This window comes from Eumetopias jubatus, unplaced genomic scaffold (assembly GCF_037043125.1).
Source record: "Eumetopias jubatus isolate StellerSeaLion01/CBP00866 unplaced genomic scaffold, mEumJub1_p1.0 scaffold_1, whole genome shotgun sequence".
NCBI classification, from domain to species: Eukaryota; Metazoa; Chordata; class Mammalia; order Carnivora; family Otariidae; genus Eumetopias; species Eumetopias jubatus.
The window spans coordinates 7429604-7445578 of NW_028274807.1; the positions used below are offsets into that span (position 1 = coordinate 7429604).

Sequence of the window (15975 nt, forward strand, 5' to 3'; positions counted from 1 at the left end):
AGCAAGGAAGAGGAAGTCCACAGGACATGGGAGATTACACTCTGGGACAACACGGACAGAGCCTATAGTTAACCTCTAAGCTGAACTTACAAAACCTTTTTGGCACCCGAAGCGCAGGGGGATGGATCCCCCGCCCCCCACCCCTCCCCCACGGCCACATCTCCGCATCTGCTCGGAGATAGAGAAAGTGGAGCTTGCAGTTTGGACCTGGCAGGAAGAGTATGTCACTAATTAAATAAAATAGATCTCATTTGGGAGCAAGAAGGGACTTTAGGAAACCTCAGAAGAGCAGAACCTCATTTTGGAGGTTAAGAGTCACGGCCCCAGGCCTGAGCTGTGCTGAGGGAGCAGATGCGTCTGGACCCGGCGACCCCGTGTTCTTACTGCTGTTTTTACACCCCAACGTGCCCCCTCCTGACACGTGCATGTCGGATCTGCCCTCATACACCCATTTGGGAGGAAGTGCCTCCATTTTGTTTTTAAAGTAAGGCTGCTGAACTGCTCCCTTTTGTAAGGAAATTTGGATTGGGAGTTTGAAGGCACGAGAGCGAAGCCCGATGAGAATGAGCTGAGCCAGCAGCGCTGTGGGCGGAGGCCGGGACATCTGCTGCTCCTAGCTTGTGCTTGCCCGGGTTTTCCATTGTGCCAGAACTTTCTCATGAATAAAATTCTTGGAATTTTATCGAAAACAATGAATCCATGTGTCAAAGATTCATGGATGAGACCAATTCCAGATGTGCAATGCACTGTATTTTTAGCATACGCATGTGTGTTTTGAAAAGGCCAAGCATAGCGCCGCCTGTTTTTCATGGAGCTCCTTCTGAAGATGAGAGGGATGATAGGCCGTCCCGCCCTTCGTGTTCAGAAATAGACTGTTCCAACAGAGGAAAAATGCAAAAGACCGTGGGTGGTGTTCTGAGGGTCCTGTGTGCCTCTTGAAAGCTGAACCATTCCAACCTGGCGAATGAGCTTCAAAAATGAGGATAGCATGGTCCCATGAGTTTCTTAGCCAAGCTGCTGTAGAAACACATCCTTGTACAAGTTTATTAAAAACCCATGAGGTTTTAGGGAAGGTTAAGATAGAAAGCATCAGGGATCCCACATGTTGGAAGAGAAGACATTTTGGGGAGTTAGAGGAACATCAACTGTGTGGCATGGGCTATTCTAGGGAAAGAATTAGGGATTATGTTATAAGAACATGGGGTCTCCATCCATCCAACCATCCGTCCATCTATCCATCCATCCATCTATCCATCCACCCATCTATCCATCCATCTGGCCGTCCATCCATCCATCATCCACCCATCCATCCATCCACTCATATAGACAATACCAACAGCATGCCAAGGGATGTACCAGTAGTTGAAGCTACAGTTTTGACCAGAGGATCCAGATACTTTATCACATGAAACTTATATTTAGTTGATATCAAACTAATGTAGAATTACAACCAAAGACCCTACAAGCACTGATCAGGAACCAAAAAGGTTGAATCACATGGGGCTAAAGTGACTCATGTCCTCTTTACAATAAAAGCAGAGGTGCTCGCTTATTCTCTGACCCATGTTAGATAAAGGTACCTGGCTTTTAAACGTAGTACTTACAAAGATAAGTGACTAATTGCACATAAGAGAATCATACTTTTCTGGCATCTGGCTTGCTAGAACAACATGACTAGAAATAGTCCAAACCACTGCTTGAACCATGTGGAGAATTCAGGTCAGGCACATCAACTTTCTGTAATGTGATAATAATTGAAATACAACATTAAAATTTTAAAAACCTTTTACATATGCTGGCTCATTTGGTCCATTTAACATCCCTGGTTGGGAGCTGGGCATCTGTTATCAACGCTGTCTTTGTAGTTGAAGAAATTGAGCCTCCATCAAGAGTGAGGCAGTTCTCTTTGCCCTTGAATATGCGAGTATGCAATATCCCCAGTGCACGTGGGATGTTATTACAGAGTGGACTCTGATTCAGCAGGGCTGGAGACCAGAGTCTGCATCTCCAACAAGCTCCCATCCTTGGAGCAGAGAGAGGTCCCCAAAGTTCCCAAGGTGGCACAGGGAGCAAGGGCAGAATCTGGCTTCAAACTCGGGTCTTCAGACTCCAGAACCAATGCCCCTATGCTCTACTGTGTTATTTCCTACATTGTGGTCATCTTCATGTTTGTCCTAAACTTGGTTTTAAAAAGTGAAAAGAGGGGCGCCTGGGTGGCTCAGTTGGTTAAGCATCTGACTTTTGATTTCAGCTTAGGTATGACCTCGTGGGTTGTGGGATCGAGCCTCACATCAGGTTCTGCACTCAATGGAGAGTCTGCTTCTCTCCTCTCTCTCTCTGCCCTTCTTCAATCTCTCGCTCAAACAAATAAATAAATCTTTAAAAATATCTTTAAAAAGAAAAGAAAATCTTTTCATCTCAAATGAATTACCTAAAAATAAAAACTGGATAAAAAGAAGATGAAGGCTTTTGATGAATAATCTCTGAGTGTTCTCTGATGGCGGTGATTTGGAAAACAAAACCAAACATGGAGCTCCAGCCCCACACAAAGCCAAGGGCACAGGAGGGTGTGTGTGTGGGGGGGAGACTGTGGTTGCATTGTTTGCGTTCACTCCAACCTAAAACTTACAAACAGGATGCTTCCACACATGTTTTCACACTTTTTATTCATCTCTAAAGAAGGAAAGAAACCTGTTGGGGGGAAAAGAAATACATTTCTTTGTAGGAGAACAAAGAAGCTATTAACATCACTTACATATTGTTCCTTTAGGTTTTTTTTTTTTTGACCTTTTTATTGAGGCTTGATTGACACACAAAAAGCCATATGTGTCTAATGTATACAACTTAATGAGTCTGAGATGAGTATCCACCCATGAAACCACCACCGCAATCCAGGCCATAAACAACATCCATCACCTCAACAAGTTTCCTTCCTCCCTCTTTATTTATTTATTTTTGTGTGTGTGATAAGAACACTTAACATAAGATGCACCCTCATAGCAAATGTTTTAAGTCGACACACAGTGTGGTTAACACCAGCCCAAGCTGCGTGGTGGGTCTCTGGGACACACTCATCTTGCACATCTGTAACTGTGCACCCTTTGATTGCTGGGAGAAATAGTCTCCTTTTGCTCTCCTTTCAAATATTCGAAAGGGCATCCTGCGCTTCACCGAGCAAGTGAACAGAAGTTGTTTTAAAATTATGTTTGCTGGCTTTCTAATTGCTCCAGGTTCATTGAAAGCTCATTTTCATTGTGTGAATTAGAACTACTCTTTCTTGGAAATTTTTCTGCAAAACTCCAGGCCCCAGTGAATGCTTTTTCCTTGCTTTGGAATTCTCATTTTCCAGGAAGCCTTATTTTATTTGTGTGTTCCTAGCTACATAGAGTCCCCAGTTTATGCCTACACAGATTTAAGGCAAGACCCTGTGCGGTCATGTGCTCCATGAGGGTGACTACGGACATATTACCAGTGACACAGCTTCTGGATTCCTGGTCACTGGCTGCAAAACCCAATGATCTCCTAAGCATGGATCTTTTGTTTTGATGTGATAGACGTTTTTGGATCCTACTTATTGCGTTATGCCGGGGCTGTAATGGGATTTCATGACTTTAATGGTTAATAGGAACATCAGCAAACACGGTGTTTTTCTGATGCTAGTAACACATGCAGAAAGGATCCTGCCCTGAAGGTGCTTATATTTTAATAAATGCAGGAGTTGGGGGAGAAGTATCTGAGCAAAGATAATTCCGGGGGCTGCCTCGGCCTGACCAGAGCCAAGGAGACACCCCATGAGTTCAGACCAGAGAAGTTGGACAGGAAGTCATCAGGGGGCCCATCTTCATCTCATTGTTTTCCAGAGGGATATACTGAGCAGAGGGAAAGGACGTTCTAGGATGAGACAGGAAGAAATGAGGAAAGATGGAGAGGAGAGAATTCAGGTTCTCTGCATCATCTAGGCAACATCTGTCCCAGTGAGTGTGGGAAATATGTGAAGGTCCTCTCAAGTGCTCTATGAGTAAATATGATGATGGATGGCTGGATGGATTGTAGACAGAGAGGTGGGTGTATATCAGTGTGTGTCAGTGTATCCGCACACCTGGATGTATCTCCTTATCCCTGTTCCAGTCCCGTGTCTCGTTCTAGTGCAGAGCTAGCACTGTGTGTTGTCATCTTGTCCGAGACCTAACAATACCATATTGGAGAAATACGCTCTTTAAATGGACTTCATTTGCCTACGTGCATTTTTTCCTTTGAGGTTACTCCAAGATTTTTTATATTTTTTGAAGGACTGAAATAGCAACGTGTTAAATGAGAAAAACATGACACAAAGCTAGATGCTGCATTTAATCTATGATTTTAATGTTTCCCGCACTGAAGAGTTAAAAGAAAAGAATACCAAGAAAGGGCAAGCGTGATTCACGCCCAGCTTGACAAGTCCTGTGTAACTTAATGTTTGGCTTTGTGTGTGTGTGTGTGTTGTAATGAAAGGATACACTGGTCAGATGAATTTTCTTATTACATGATATGTTGGCTGTATCTGAATACAAAAATGCAAAAACACACACGTTTAGAATAAAAACTCCTCTGAGCAGTTGGTGTGTGGTTTTTGGGTGAATGGTGGGGGGTAGGGGTCTCCCCTAGGTGCACTGTCTGTTCTGTTTGTGTTGCTTTTTTCTCTCCCAAATGTGAGTAGGAGGTGACTTTCCAAAAGCCTCCACTGCATGGGGTCTGCCTCGAAGAGAAGCTATAAACAATCAAGCTTGAGACAACCTAATAAATAGTTTTCCGATATCATTAGGTCTGCAGACATCCATTTAGGGCCACCAAGTGGCATTGGCTCTAGCATATTTATAAATGGTGTTCCCACCTGCCCTGTTTTTCCTGTGTATTATTCGCTGAGAGAAGTCAGGCATCCACCTGTGATGAACGCATTCCAATACGCAATCATCAGTTTGAGTCTGAATAATCTGATTGACCAAAGAAAAGAACAGCTGTTGATTATGTAATATGTTGATTACATATTTATATATGTAATATGTTGATTATGATTTGTTGATTATGTAAGAAATACTGAAACCTATCTGGGGCCTAATTGCTGCATAGCTTGTAAGTTCATGGGAGAGTCTGTTGGACTTAGAGGGTTCATTTCCATCTTCTGCTGATACTTCAGTTCCATCCTAAATCCTGGGATTCTGGGCATTTATGCCTCACTCTCTCCCACCTCTTCCTTGTACAGCCTCTCTTTCTAGATGGTTCCATCTCTTATCTATGATAACAGCTCTGCTCTTTCCATGGCCCTGACAAGACCGGGTCAGGAAGCCCTCTGCACGTGACCTCCATTAGCCTGACCTCTCCTTCCTTCCCATAAGGTCCAGGCAGTGTCGGGGGTGAAGCCTTACAGAGGGATGCCACACAGAGCTCTGGACCCTGCTTCTATCTAGTCCGCACGATTGACGTCACTCTTCTCCTCAATCACGCTTTCTCATCCAGGAATGACGACTGACTTTATGGGACTGTTGTCAGAACCGAGTGACCATATTTCATAGATTTAAGATGCCACTGGTTATAAAATGAACCGTTATTTCATCTGCCACCAAGGAGGAAGACGTGCTGCCCATAAAGTATGGCACACCATTGACTGTAAGATGCATCCAGATTTCAGAGCTGGGAAACTGAAAAATGGTGTATCTTAAAGTCAGTGACATAGGCTGGGTGCCTGGGTGGCTCAGTTGGTTAAGTGACTGCCTTCGGCTCAGGTCATGATCCTGGAGTCCCGGGATCAAGTGCCGCATCGGGCTCCCTGCTCAGCAGGGAGTCTGCTTCTCCCTCTGACTCTCTCCCCTCTCATGCTCTCTCTCTATCTCATTCTCTCTCAAATAAATAAATAAAATCTTAAAAAAAAAAGTCAGTGACATAGGCTTTAAAAAGAAATGCAGGCAAAGCACTTCATTAACAGGGAAACCTGGGTGTTCTGTGATGGATCAGCTGTTTGTGAGTCCAGAGAAAGTGGCTAAAAGATCTCTTACTCATGGCAGCGTGTGGAGTTATGTGATGCACCAAATTCTCCTTGGCTCTGCGTGGGAGAAGTTTAAGGAAGAGTTTTGTGTTGGGTGCTAATGTGCTGAGAAGCCCAGTGGAAGAGGCAGGCTCCTGATTTCAGATGACATGGGCTTCCTGGAGTGGACACTGTGTTGTGACAACGAGGACTTCTTTAAGAATGTTTTCTAAAGCATGGCCATCATCTTACTCAGCGTGCTTGTTCCATTTAGTTTTTCCACTTGTTTTCCTAACTATTGGAGGCGCGTGACACTTGAGGAAGCTGGAGATGGGTTTGGGAATCCAGTTCTGTAGACGTTGAGTTCTGGCTGTCTTCTGAATTTTTGAAAACCATGGAAGGACTGTGTCCCTCTGTGGGCTTCACTTGGCTCCAGCTGTGAAAGAGCTGAGCATTCTGAGACTTGCTTCCACATCAAGCCCGGTTTTCAGGGAAATCTAAGTACGTTGGGTTTTCTGGATTAGCAATATAGTACTTTTAACCATGGGGGATCACGAATTAGAAGCAAATAGGAGCCCAGACCCCATTTTTCTAATTCTTTTCCTGGAAATATAGGAGCCTCTCAAAAATATTCATCTGTTACAGAAAGGAATTCATCTGCATCAGGATCCCTGACATCTTTTGCCGAAAATGTCAGTGTGCTTACAAAGTGCATTCGACTTTTTATTACTATCTTTTTAATCTCAGCATTTGGATCCTCTGCTATACCCACAACTAGTTCCTTGAAAATAAATCAAATTTTTGTCTCACATTATGGAATACCATCCAGCTGAGAACTCCCCCACTTTCTGGAACTATCCGTCGACAGTTGTCCCATGACCAAGATCCAAAGGAATGGTCCTCGTCTGTTATTGGTGTATTCAGTATTCATATGAAATAATAAACACTCTAGCAGTAACACATCAGCACCTTTAGTTTGGGGGCAATTTGCTTAGAATTTACGTGTGTCTCATAAGTTCATAAAAAATGACATTGGTAGTCTGCCACTTGCCACATCGGACTATCCCAACTTTCCAGGAGCTACAGAAAAAAACATGCCCACACACTAGCACACACCAATCTAAAGTTCAGGTCTTTTTATAGTAACATAGAGGCAGGCATATTAAATTATGATGCCACATTCCTGCCAGGTTTTGACTTTTTTTTTTTTTTTTTTTTTTGAGTTCTCTGCTATAAAGCAACCAAAGCAGTTTCCCCAGTCCCGCGCCTGGCCGAAGGTTCTGAGAGCATAACCTATACATGTTAACTCAGGCATCAGCCAGCACCTTGGCAGGTAGGCAGGTAGGTAGGTGAGGTGGCCATGGATGAGGAGGGAAGCCAGGCGGCAGGCAGGGAAGTAGGGACAGTGTCAGTCAAGGCCAGAAGTCCCTTGCTGAGCTGGAGTTGAGGGATTCATGTGTTCCTGGTTACCAGCTTGCGTTCAGAGCTCCGTTCTGGTTTTAATCCTACTGGGCGAGATTCTCTCCCGCTTTGAAGTCCCAGAGCTGCCGGGGCGGGGGAATCCTATGCAGTAGGCTTTGTCATTCGTATCGAACCAAAGGGATGATGAAGCCCGCATCTCGTATTATAGCTAAGTCTAATGGATGAACAAAGAGATTCTGTTGCTCTGTGGCGTCTACTGCTTGCTTGCTTCTGAAGAGCAGCGGTTAATTCTAGTGGTTATCCTATTGAAGTAGGTCTCTGAAAATCACCCTCCCCTCTGGCTTCTTTTTATTCCCCGCACTGTTAAAATGGGCTACATGGGCACGTGCGCGTGTGTGCGCACGCGGATGTGTGTGTGTGTAGTGTGTGTGAGAGAGAGAGAGAGAGAGAGAGAGAGATTGATTGATTTTGTGTGTTTCCTTTTCCTGACCTGTACCTTAATTCTAGGTGTTCAGCATTCTTGGGTTAGTTATAATCACTTTGGGGCATGCTTTTTTTTTTTTTTTTTTAATTGCTCTATCTTTCCACAATGTGGATTATCTTTCACTCTTCTTGAGATGTTTATCCTGAAGCTCCCTCACTTTGTGGGCCCTTTCTCCTCTAGTGAACAAAAGCAACCTTTGATATTCTGAATCACATCACCTTTCTCATTTTTTATGCAGTGTTCCCTTTGAGGAGAATTTTAAGCTATGAAGAAAAGATGTGTGTCTCCCTTATCTTTAGCTTTGTACGTTTTTTTCCCCCTAAATCGATCTCAATTAACTTTGATTTCTTTCTTTAGAAAACCATGTGCTGAAATAATGCTTTGCCAGATGTGGGAATGGTTTCCTCACCCTCCAAACACATACTGGAGCCTTGTCTTAGTTCTACGATTTTGATCCCCTTTTTAAACCTCACGCTCCATTTGCTTGGTTCCTGGAAGGGTTTGCACGAATACCCGGCTTTACCTTGGGAGGTCTACTAATATTTTGACATCGTGACCCTTCCTGTTGTGAAAATCTTTTTCTTTTTTCACTTGTAATTTAAAACTGAGCCTGTCCCTCACACCTCCCCTGTTTCTTCCAAGTTCTGAGATCAATCGCACATTTATTCATGTTTCTCTTCACGGGCGAGCCGACGCTAACATGACGTAGTGTATTATCCCCCTCGGAGCTGGGCTGGGAGTCTGCGGGACCAGGTGGCAGTGGGGGGTGGCTGTCAGCCTTGTCTCCCGTTCTGAGCGTGCGAAACCTCTCTGTGCAGCGCTGCTATGGGAAGGGAGACTCTGTTCTGCAAGCATTATATAAGCAGCTTTGGTTTATGTCTTTATTAAAGAGCGCTCCTGCACTAAGTCCGTGCCGTGATGCCGATTTCACATTTACACCCACGTCTGGAAGTTTAGATTCCTCAGATTCCTTCCCTCCCCTTGTGCCCCGGGGAGAGAGCCATGTCTTCATGTTGTCCTGACGTCTCCCGTGCCCATTGCTACACACTGAGCTTCGGTGTTGCTCTCTGTGGTTGCTGTGTTTGGTTTTGCCCTGTATTCAAAGACGCCTTAGTTGTTTGTTTGTTTGTTTGTTTGTTTTTCCTTCCTCGCATCTGATTCTGGCTGGCTGGCTGGCACAGCCTGTCCTTTTGTATGTTTTGTGTTACCGTTTCAACCGCCAGCTCACTCTTGCCCCACGTGTCCCACGCTGTGATTCAAGGGATTTTTAAGAAGTTGGGGGTGGTGGGGTGTTACGTATGCACAGGCACCTGGCCACCACTCTGGGGGCCAGAGCCCTGTTTGTGCCTTGTGGTTCTTCCTACTCACTGATTCTCAGCGCAAGGCGTCTGGTAATGAAGTTCACGTACTTGTGAAGTTAGTCCTTGGGTAGGTGGGGGACCAAGTGACAGAGTACACACCGGGTTTGGAGGGGTCCTTTGTGAAATTGCATGTGTTCCCTAAGCATCCTGCTACTTCTGGGTAAGGAGGGAGGTCTGTATCTTAGAAAGACTGCTTCGTAAGGCTCTGTGACTAACGGGGAGCGCCCTTATTTATTTAAATATCAACCTGAAGAGGAAGAGGGGAGTGCTAATGTAACAATATCCCAAACCAAGAAATGTAAGAAAGGCATCTTCGTGGTCTGAGGGAGTGAGTGATAAAACACCAGTCCGACATGTCCCTAATTCCACAGCTCACTTTCAGGTGAGTCCTGGACCTTTCTGGAGCTCACATTTTCTCATTTGGGGATGAGAAGTTTGGACTGAAGTTCTCCACAGTACCCCCGCCCCAGCATCAAAATTTCCATTTTCTTTTAAAGTATGACCTGAGCAGCATTTGCTTCTCACCAGTTAGTAGCCATACTGAGGATGCCAAAGGGATAAAATAAAAATGATCTATCACACGGGTTTTTTTTTTTTTTTTTCTGTGATAGAAACCAAAATTGGATCGTCTTATAGTTCTTCTGCTACACTGGTATATCATTCAAGTTGTTGAAATTTACAAATCTAATTTTCCTTTGCTGATTTGGACATAGAATATGTAAGTGTAGCCATAGGCTAACCACTTGTGCGACTTAAAGCCCCAGAAGAATTGATGATACAACAATGAGGAATCTCTGTTTTCTTTTTCCCAAATCATGCAAAGGACCAAAGATATGAACAGAAAATAAAGGAGAAAAAGAGCTAGTCAGTGATCCAGATATTTTAAACATCCTGGTATTTGGAGGCATCTGGATAATTCACAGCTTTTTTTTTTGTTTTTTTCCTGGTTCATTTATCATCCAGATGTTCGCCATCATGGAAGTACCGCTCGAAACTCTATTTCAGCTAATAACTTCGAAGTGGAAAAATTCGTATCTTTGTACGTTTGTCCTCCGGGGCTCCACGTCCCCTTACTCTTCTTCTTCTAAGTGCGTCTTCTTTTAAATCTCCTGGGAATGTGGCTCTTTTGCCAGACTCTTAGGTGTTACCCATCCCATTTCTTTTTTTAATCTCCGTGACCATTCTGTACCTTGTCTGCTTGAATTATAGATTGCATTTGTCAAATAATGACACATGCAATTGGATGTCTTCTAAGACCTTTGAAATTCAACTTCCTTGAGTTGAGATTAAAGTGGGTATTATCTGCACTGCTGCAGTCAAGCCGGAGATGCTCGGAGACCCGCAGGAAAGTTTTTCTGGGCCGGCTGGTTCCAACTGTTAGAGTCTGGAGGGAAGAAAACCGGCTACTTTTTTCTCCTCAGACATAGAACTGGATATACCATGAAAGCTCCCTAAACTGTGGCCCCCAGTTAGAAATGACTCTAAAGTCAGCAGCTCTTTGAAACATGCCTGTCCTTCGGCGTGTCCTGAATGTGTGTTTCTTTGGGCATTCAGGAAGCGTTATCGGTTGTGAGCGAGGACCAGTCATTGTTTGAGTGTGCCTACGGGACGCCACACCTGGCCAAGACAGACATGACCGCGTCCTCCTCCGGCGACTATGGACAGACATCCAAGATGAGCCCACGCGTCCCTCAGCAGGACTGGCTGTCTCAACCCCCAGCCAGGGTCACCATCAAGATGGAATGTAACCCTAACCAGGTGAACGGTTCAAGGTAAGGAGACCCCTGACTCCTCTTCTCCGGGACTTCTGGTTTTCCTATCCCTTGGTCAGGCCAAATGGAAATGAGTCACGCTCCTCCAAGGAGTGTTTCAGAAAGCAAGGCCATAGAATGATAACATTGGGCGATGCTGAGAAAATGGGTTCTCCAGTGGTTTGCGTTGAGGATAGAGGTTGTAAAACCTCGGTTATATTTACCGAGAACTCTCTTTGAAGATGTGTTCGATTCTATTTCCCAGGCACAAGGGAGGGGGGCTGTGCCCACATATGGCAGAATTCATCCCTGAGGTTTTTATTGCCTGGAAAATAATGCTGTCTTATGTTTTTATGGAGGGAGAGTGTCAACTAGTGACCGGGCGATGCAGCATATGTCCAAGCCGTATGACTTGGCTAACGGGTCTACTTCATATGGCCTCCAACCCCCCCCAACTCCTCCCTCCTCTGTCCCCTTCTCTTAATGCACCACGCTGTTTCTTCTCGTCTTGACTTATGCTTACAACCCTGCTCTGAAGGCATGCCTAAGTATTAACTTTCCTGAGTTTGTCATGATATGCCGGTCACGACAGAATGTGTTATCAAATGCAGAATAGTCTCTGACACTCAAAAGCATTTCATCAGCTGTGGGTTTGAAAAGTAAAGTTGATTTTAATTATGATATAATACCCCAGATATATCCAGAAAGAATGTAAAATCTCAGGACAAAGAAAGGATAATTTCTTTCTTTTTAAAAAAATATATTTATTCATTTTAGAGAGAGAGAGAGAAAGCATGAGCAGGGGGAGGGGGAGGGGGAAAGGAGAAAGAGAATCTCAAGCAGACTCCCCGCTGAGCACAGAGCCCAAGGCGGGGCTTGGTCCCAGGACACTGAGATCATGACCTGAGCCGAAATCAAGAGTCGGACGCGTAAACAACTGAGCCACCCAGGCGCCCCAGGATAATGTCTTTTAAATGTTGCACAGTCTGACGTGGGATCATAAGAACAGCTCACACTTGCCAGTGCTGTATCATGTACAAAGCCCTTTTATATCTAGCGAGCTATCAGTCCTCCAAGGAGCCCTGTGAGGAATGCTCGTCCCCATTCGATGGAAGAGGAAACTGAGGCTCAAGCATTTTCTGGCTAAGTCAAGATCACAGCTTAAAGCAACTGGATTCAAACCAGGGGTGTTTGACTCCACACCCAGTGCATTTTCCACTCTGTTGCAACTATAATAGGCCCCTTTTGCTACACATATATCTAATGCTAAATGCGCTTTTTATAATTGTCATGTTTTATAAGCGCTGGAAACCATTGCGTCAACTTGTAGTTGATGAAGGTGCCAAGTCACAGTCCCTTAGCGGGAATGTTGAGGTGAGGTTGACGTGCCAAACAGGGAGACCGCAGATGTTAGAGCTTTCCCTGGCTCTGAGAAGTCCATGACCTCGGTGCCTCTGGCTGCTTCTGGAAAATGGGAACGGTAACTCTGGTGTTGAATCTTGCTATGAGGCCGGTCCTTTAAATGGATTTCAAGCCAAGGCAGGCCCAGCAAGGCGGTAATTCCTAGAGTCCCGAGAGGACGGAAGGACCTTGGTAGAAAATGCTATCAAAGGGTCCAGGATAGCCACGTCCCAGCCAGTGGATGGTTACATGTCCATATTTCACAGGTAAACCTATCCATCCGATAGAATGTTTCCACGGCTCGTTAACTGGTCGTCGTGCTGTGAGCACTGAGAGTACTTAGCACTTCTTCCAAGGCTAGCTGCCCAGAATACATCAGCGCACGTGTGCGCGGGCGTGTGTGTGTGTGTGTGTGTATGTGTATTAGAGAGACCTTGCGTGTGGGAGAGAGTGGGAGAGAAGACCTCAGACAAAGGGCACTGAGGTGATTTCCAGCCAGCCATGAGCAGAGTGAGCCGTGCCCTGGCCCTTGTTTCTGGAGCCTGGTCTAAGACCAGCTCCAGGAATTGCCAGCCTGGATTTAGCAGCCTCAGAAGGAGACAGAGCAAGGAGGTGAGGCTGGTGTCACAGAAACAAAACCTTCCCTTGTTTCCGTGGTGCTCTCCCTGCATGTAAATAGGAGAAGCCTGCTGTCTTGCAGGAGAAGTGGGCACCATTGCTTTTCCCATCAGTAGCCGGAGTCCACTTGCCACCTGGATGGGGCCGTGAGCCAGCCTTTCCAGCCTGAGGAGGTCCCCACAGGGATTCGGGACAGGAACGCCGAGCCTGGCCAAGGGGCTGGGTCCCCAAGAAGGACAGGGCTCCCAGGAAGCTTCTCCCACATTCCTCAGCCCGGCTGCTGGGGACAGGCCCTTTGGCCATTCCTCTTTAGTGCAAAAGTGGGTCACTTTTCTGGGAAATGCAATTGTTTTCGGAGGAACTGATCAGTTTTCTTGTGAGGGAACAATGGACACCTTACTACCTTCCTTTCTTAGGCCCTCACAGAATTCTAGGATTGCTCCAAATGTTCCCATCACAGGAGTTTCAAAAGCAGTTCCAGCTTTTGAAGCAAACTGTGACGTGTTTTGGTGGTGGACGCCGAGGGAAGTCAGTCTCCTAATCTTTGTCTTCCTCTCGGATCCACGGTGGTATGTTTGGCAGGTGCTGTCCGTGAAGAGAGCACAGCCTACTCCATCTACCTTTGATCAAGGGCCATATGCTTCCTTGATGGAAAATGGCAGACCTGGTATCAAATGGGGGGGAGGGGCCTCAGGAACCTCCGAGGCTTTGTGGAGTTGAGCTCTGAGGCAGATGTCAGCTGGTAACCAAGTGTCATCGTTACCCACCCCCAAGAGACAGGAGGGTGACATGCATGGATCCTCTCTGTAGTAGAGACAGAGACAGGGCTCCTGCCCTCCCTTGCCAGAACTCGGCTGTCTGCCGGAGTTGAGTGGGGCCGGCCGGGTGTGTCCATTGAGTTCTCCAGAGAAACACCCGATAGGCTAGACACTTATTTTAAGGAATTGGCTCTGGCAGTTGTGTGGGCTGTCAAGTCTGAGGTCTGCAGGGCAAGCTGGCAGGCTGAAAACTCAGGTAGGAGTTGAGGCTGCAGTCTTTCTCTTCCTTAGGGAGGGCTCAGTGTTTGCTCTTTGGACCTTCACCGGATTAGATGAGGCCCACCCACAGTATTAAGGATGATTGCCTTTATTTAATGTCAATGGATGATAGATGTTAACAGCATCTGTGCAAAGTCCTCACAGCAACACCTTGATTAGTGTTGGGTTAAGTCGCTGGGTGTGATGCCTTGGCCAGATGGACACAGGAAACTTGGCCATACCTGGTGCTCCCAGACCCTGTGCTGCTCAGTGGTTGGTGGAGCCATTCCTTTTGGACCTCCAAACCGAGGTTCCCCTGGGGTGGTCAGTTCCTTGTCACTAAGGGGCTCGGCCTGGCTAGATGGGAAGTGGTAGAGGGGATGGTACACCAGATCCGTAGTTCACTGGGACCTAGCAGAGTACTGAGAGGTGGGTGGCCAGGCAGAGTCTGCTCTTCAGAGCATGGCAAAGCTGCCTGAACGGGTGTGGAGGAAGGGGATGCTCAAAATCCATCAGCGTAGCTAAGGCTTATTTCATCTAGAGGCCCGACCAGCAGATAGAAGATGGCTGAGGATCGGACCTGCCGGGTTTGCTGACTCACTGAGTGTTACTTACACACGTCAGTTCCAGCTCAATACAAGAGGACCTGACTCTTGCATTCACTCTGCTTTCATTCTGGAGACCTTGAATGGGCACCTGGCTGTACCAGCCCTACCTGAGATGTCAGGGGAAGGGGCAGAGTTGTGGAGACAGGGGTCCTGCCCTCCAGGTTTCATGGCAGAGACACTGTAGAGGAAGGCGTGAGCACCAGGGACGGGGGTGTAGCTCCTGAACACTCCATCTCCCAGCAGCTTTCCAGAGGCAGCCACCACCTCCCCACCAGCTCCCCCGAGCCAGAAGCCTCAGGCCGGTGTGCCAGGGAGTTAGAGACAGAAGCGAGAAAAGAAGTGTACCTCCTGGCCCCCAGCTCAGCAGTCTCTTCTAATTGTCATAGCTCTGAGCTTTCATGTGGTGGACTTTTATGCGGCACACGCACCTCTTGAAGTCAAGTTCAAGGAGAATTTACCTCAGTCAAAAACTGGACTTTGGCTGCAACATGCGTGCTGTTCCCTTTGCGGCCCCTCATTGCTCTTCAGCAGAGACCCCCAAGGACAGGGGCACTCTGTAGCTTGGGTCTTGCCTGAATCTGACCCAGCTCCTTCTGCATAGAATACCGTCTTGCCCCTATCCATCCATTACCCGTAGGAGGAAAAGACCAAGTGCTTTGGGAGGAGGGAGGAACTCCGTTCCTCACCAAACAATGGAATTCTACAAAACCTCAGCCCTTATGTGCTCACAAGCTCCTGAAATGAAATACAAGTGGTGAAATGAGATCTGTTGCCATTATAATAGTGCTCTATAAAAAATAATAAAAGGAAAACAGGAGAGAAAGGAACCACTGCTTTGTGAGCCAACGGGGAAGTAATTGTGGGTTTGGCTTGGCTGCTACTATATCAGAGGGTACGGTGCATGCAGATACTAATCTCACTGCATGCCGTGTAGACGCAGGACATCATTTCTCAGCCTCAGTAGTCCACGACCACCCTGCCTTCTCCCTTTCTTCACTCCAGCCTGATGCACGAGAAACCCCCACGTGTTCACACAGTGGAGAAGCGTCTGTGCACACTCAAAGCTGAACCAGCTGTTTGCGGGCGCATACACACGGAGCCCCTGCGGGTGGGGAGAGGGGGGCGCGCTGCTCGCCTGGCCTCTAAGCAAGCCCCCTGCTGATGGCCTTAATTGGCTGTGAGGTTGCTAAGGCTGAAGCCACTACAGACAGGCCAAGACACACACGCACACGCACACACACTCACAAGTGCACGCGCACACATACGGCCACAACAAAATTGCCTTCCACAAGTAGGCAGGCAGTCCTGTGTGCAGA

The 15975-nt window shown here is 46.5% G+C and overlaps 1 protein-coding gene across 2 annotated transcripts in view; it reads left to right on the forward strand.

The window, feature by feature from the left end:
* ERG (ETS transcription factor ERG) overlaps positions 1-15975 on the forward strand; it is a 104742-nt gene that overhangs the window by 35944 nt on the left and 52823 nt on the right. For both annotated transcript variants that reach the window (XM_028095382.2, XM_028095383.2), the window contains exon 2: positions 10820-11037. In XM_028095382.2, the coding sequence (XP_027951183.1) occupies positions 10820-11037 (218 nt within the window). The remainder of the gene's footprint in view (positions 1-10819; positions 11038-15975) is intronic.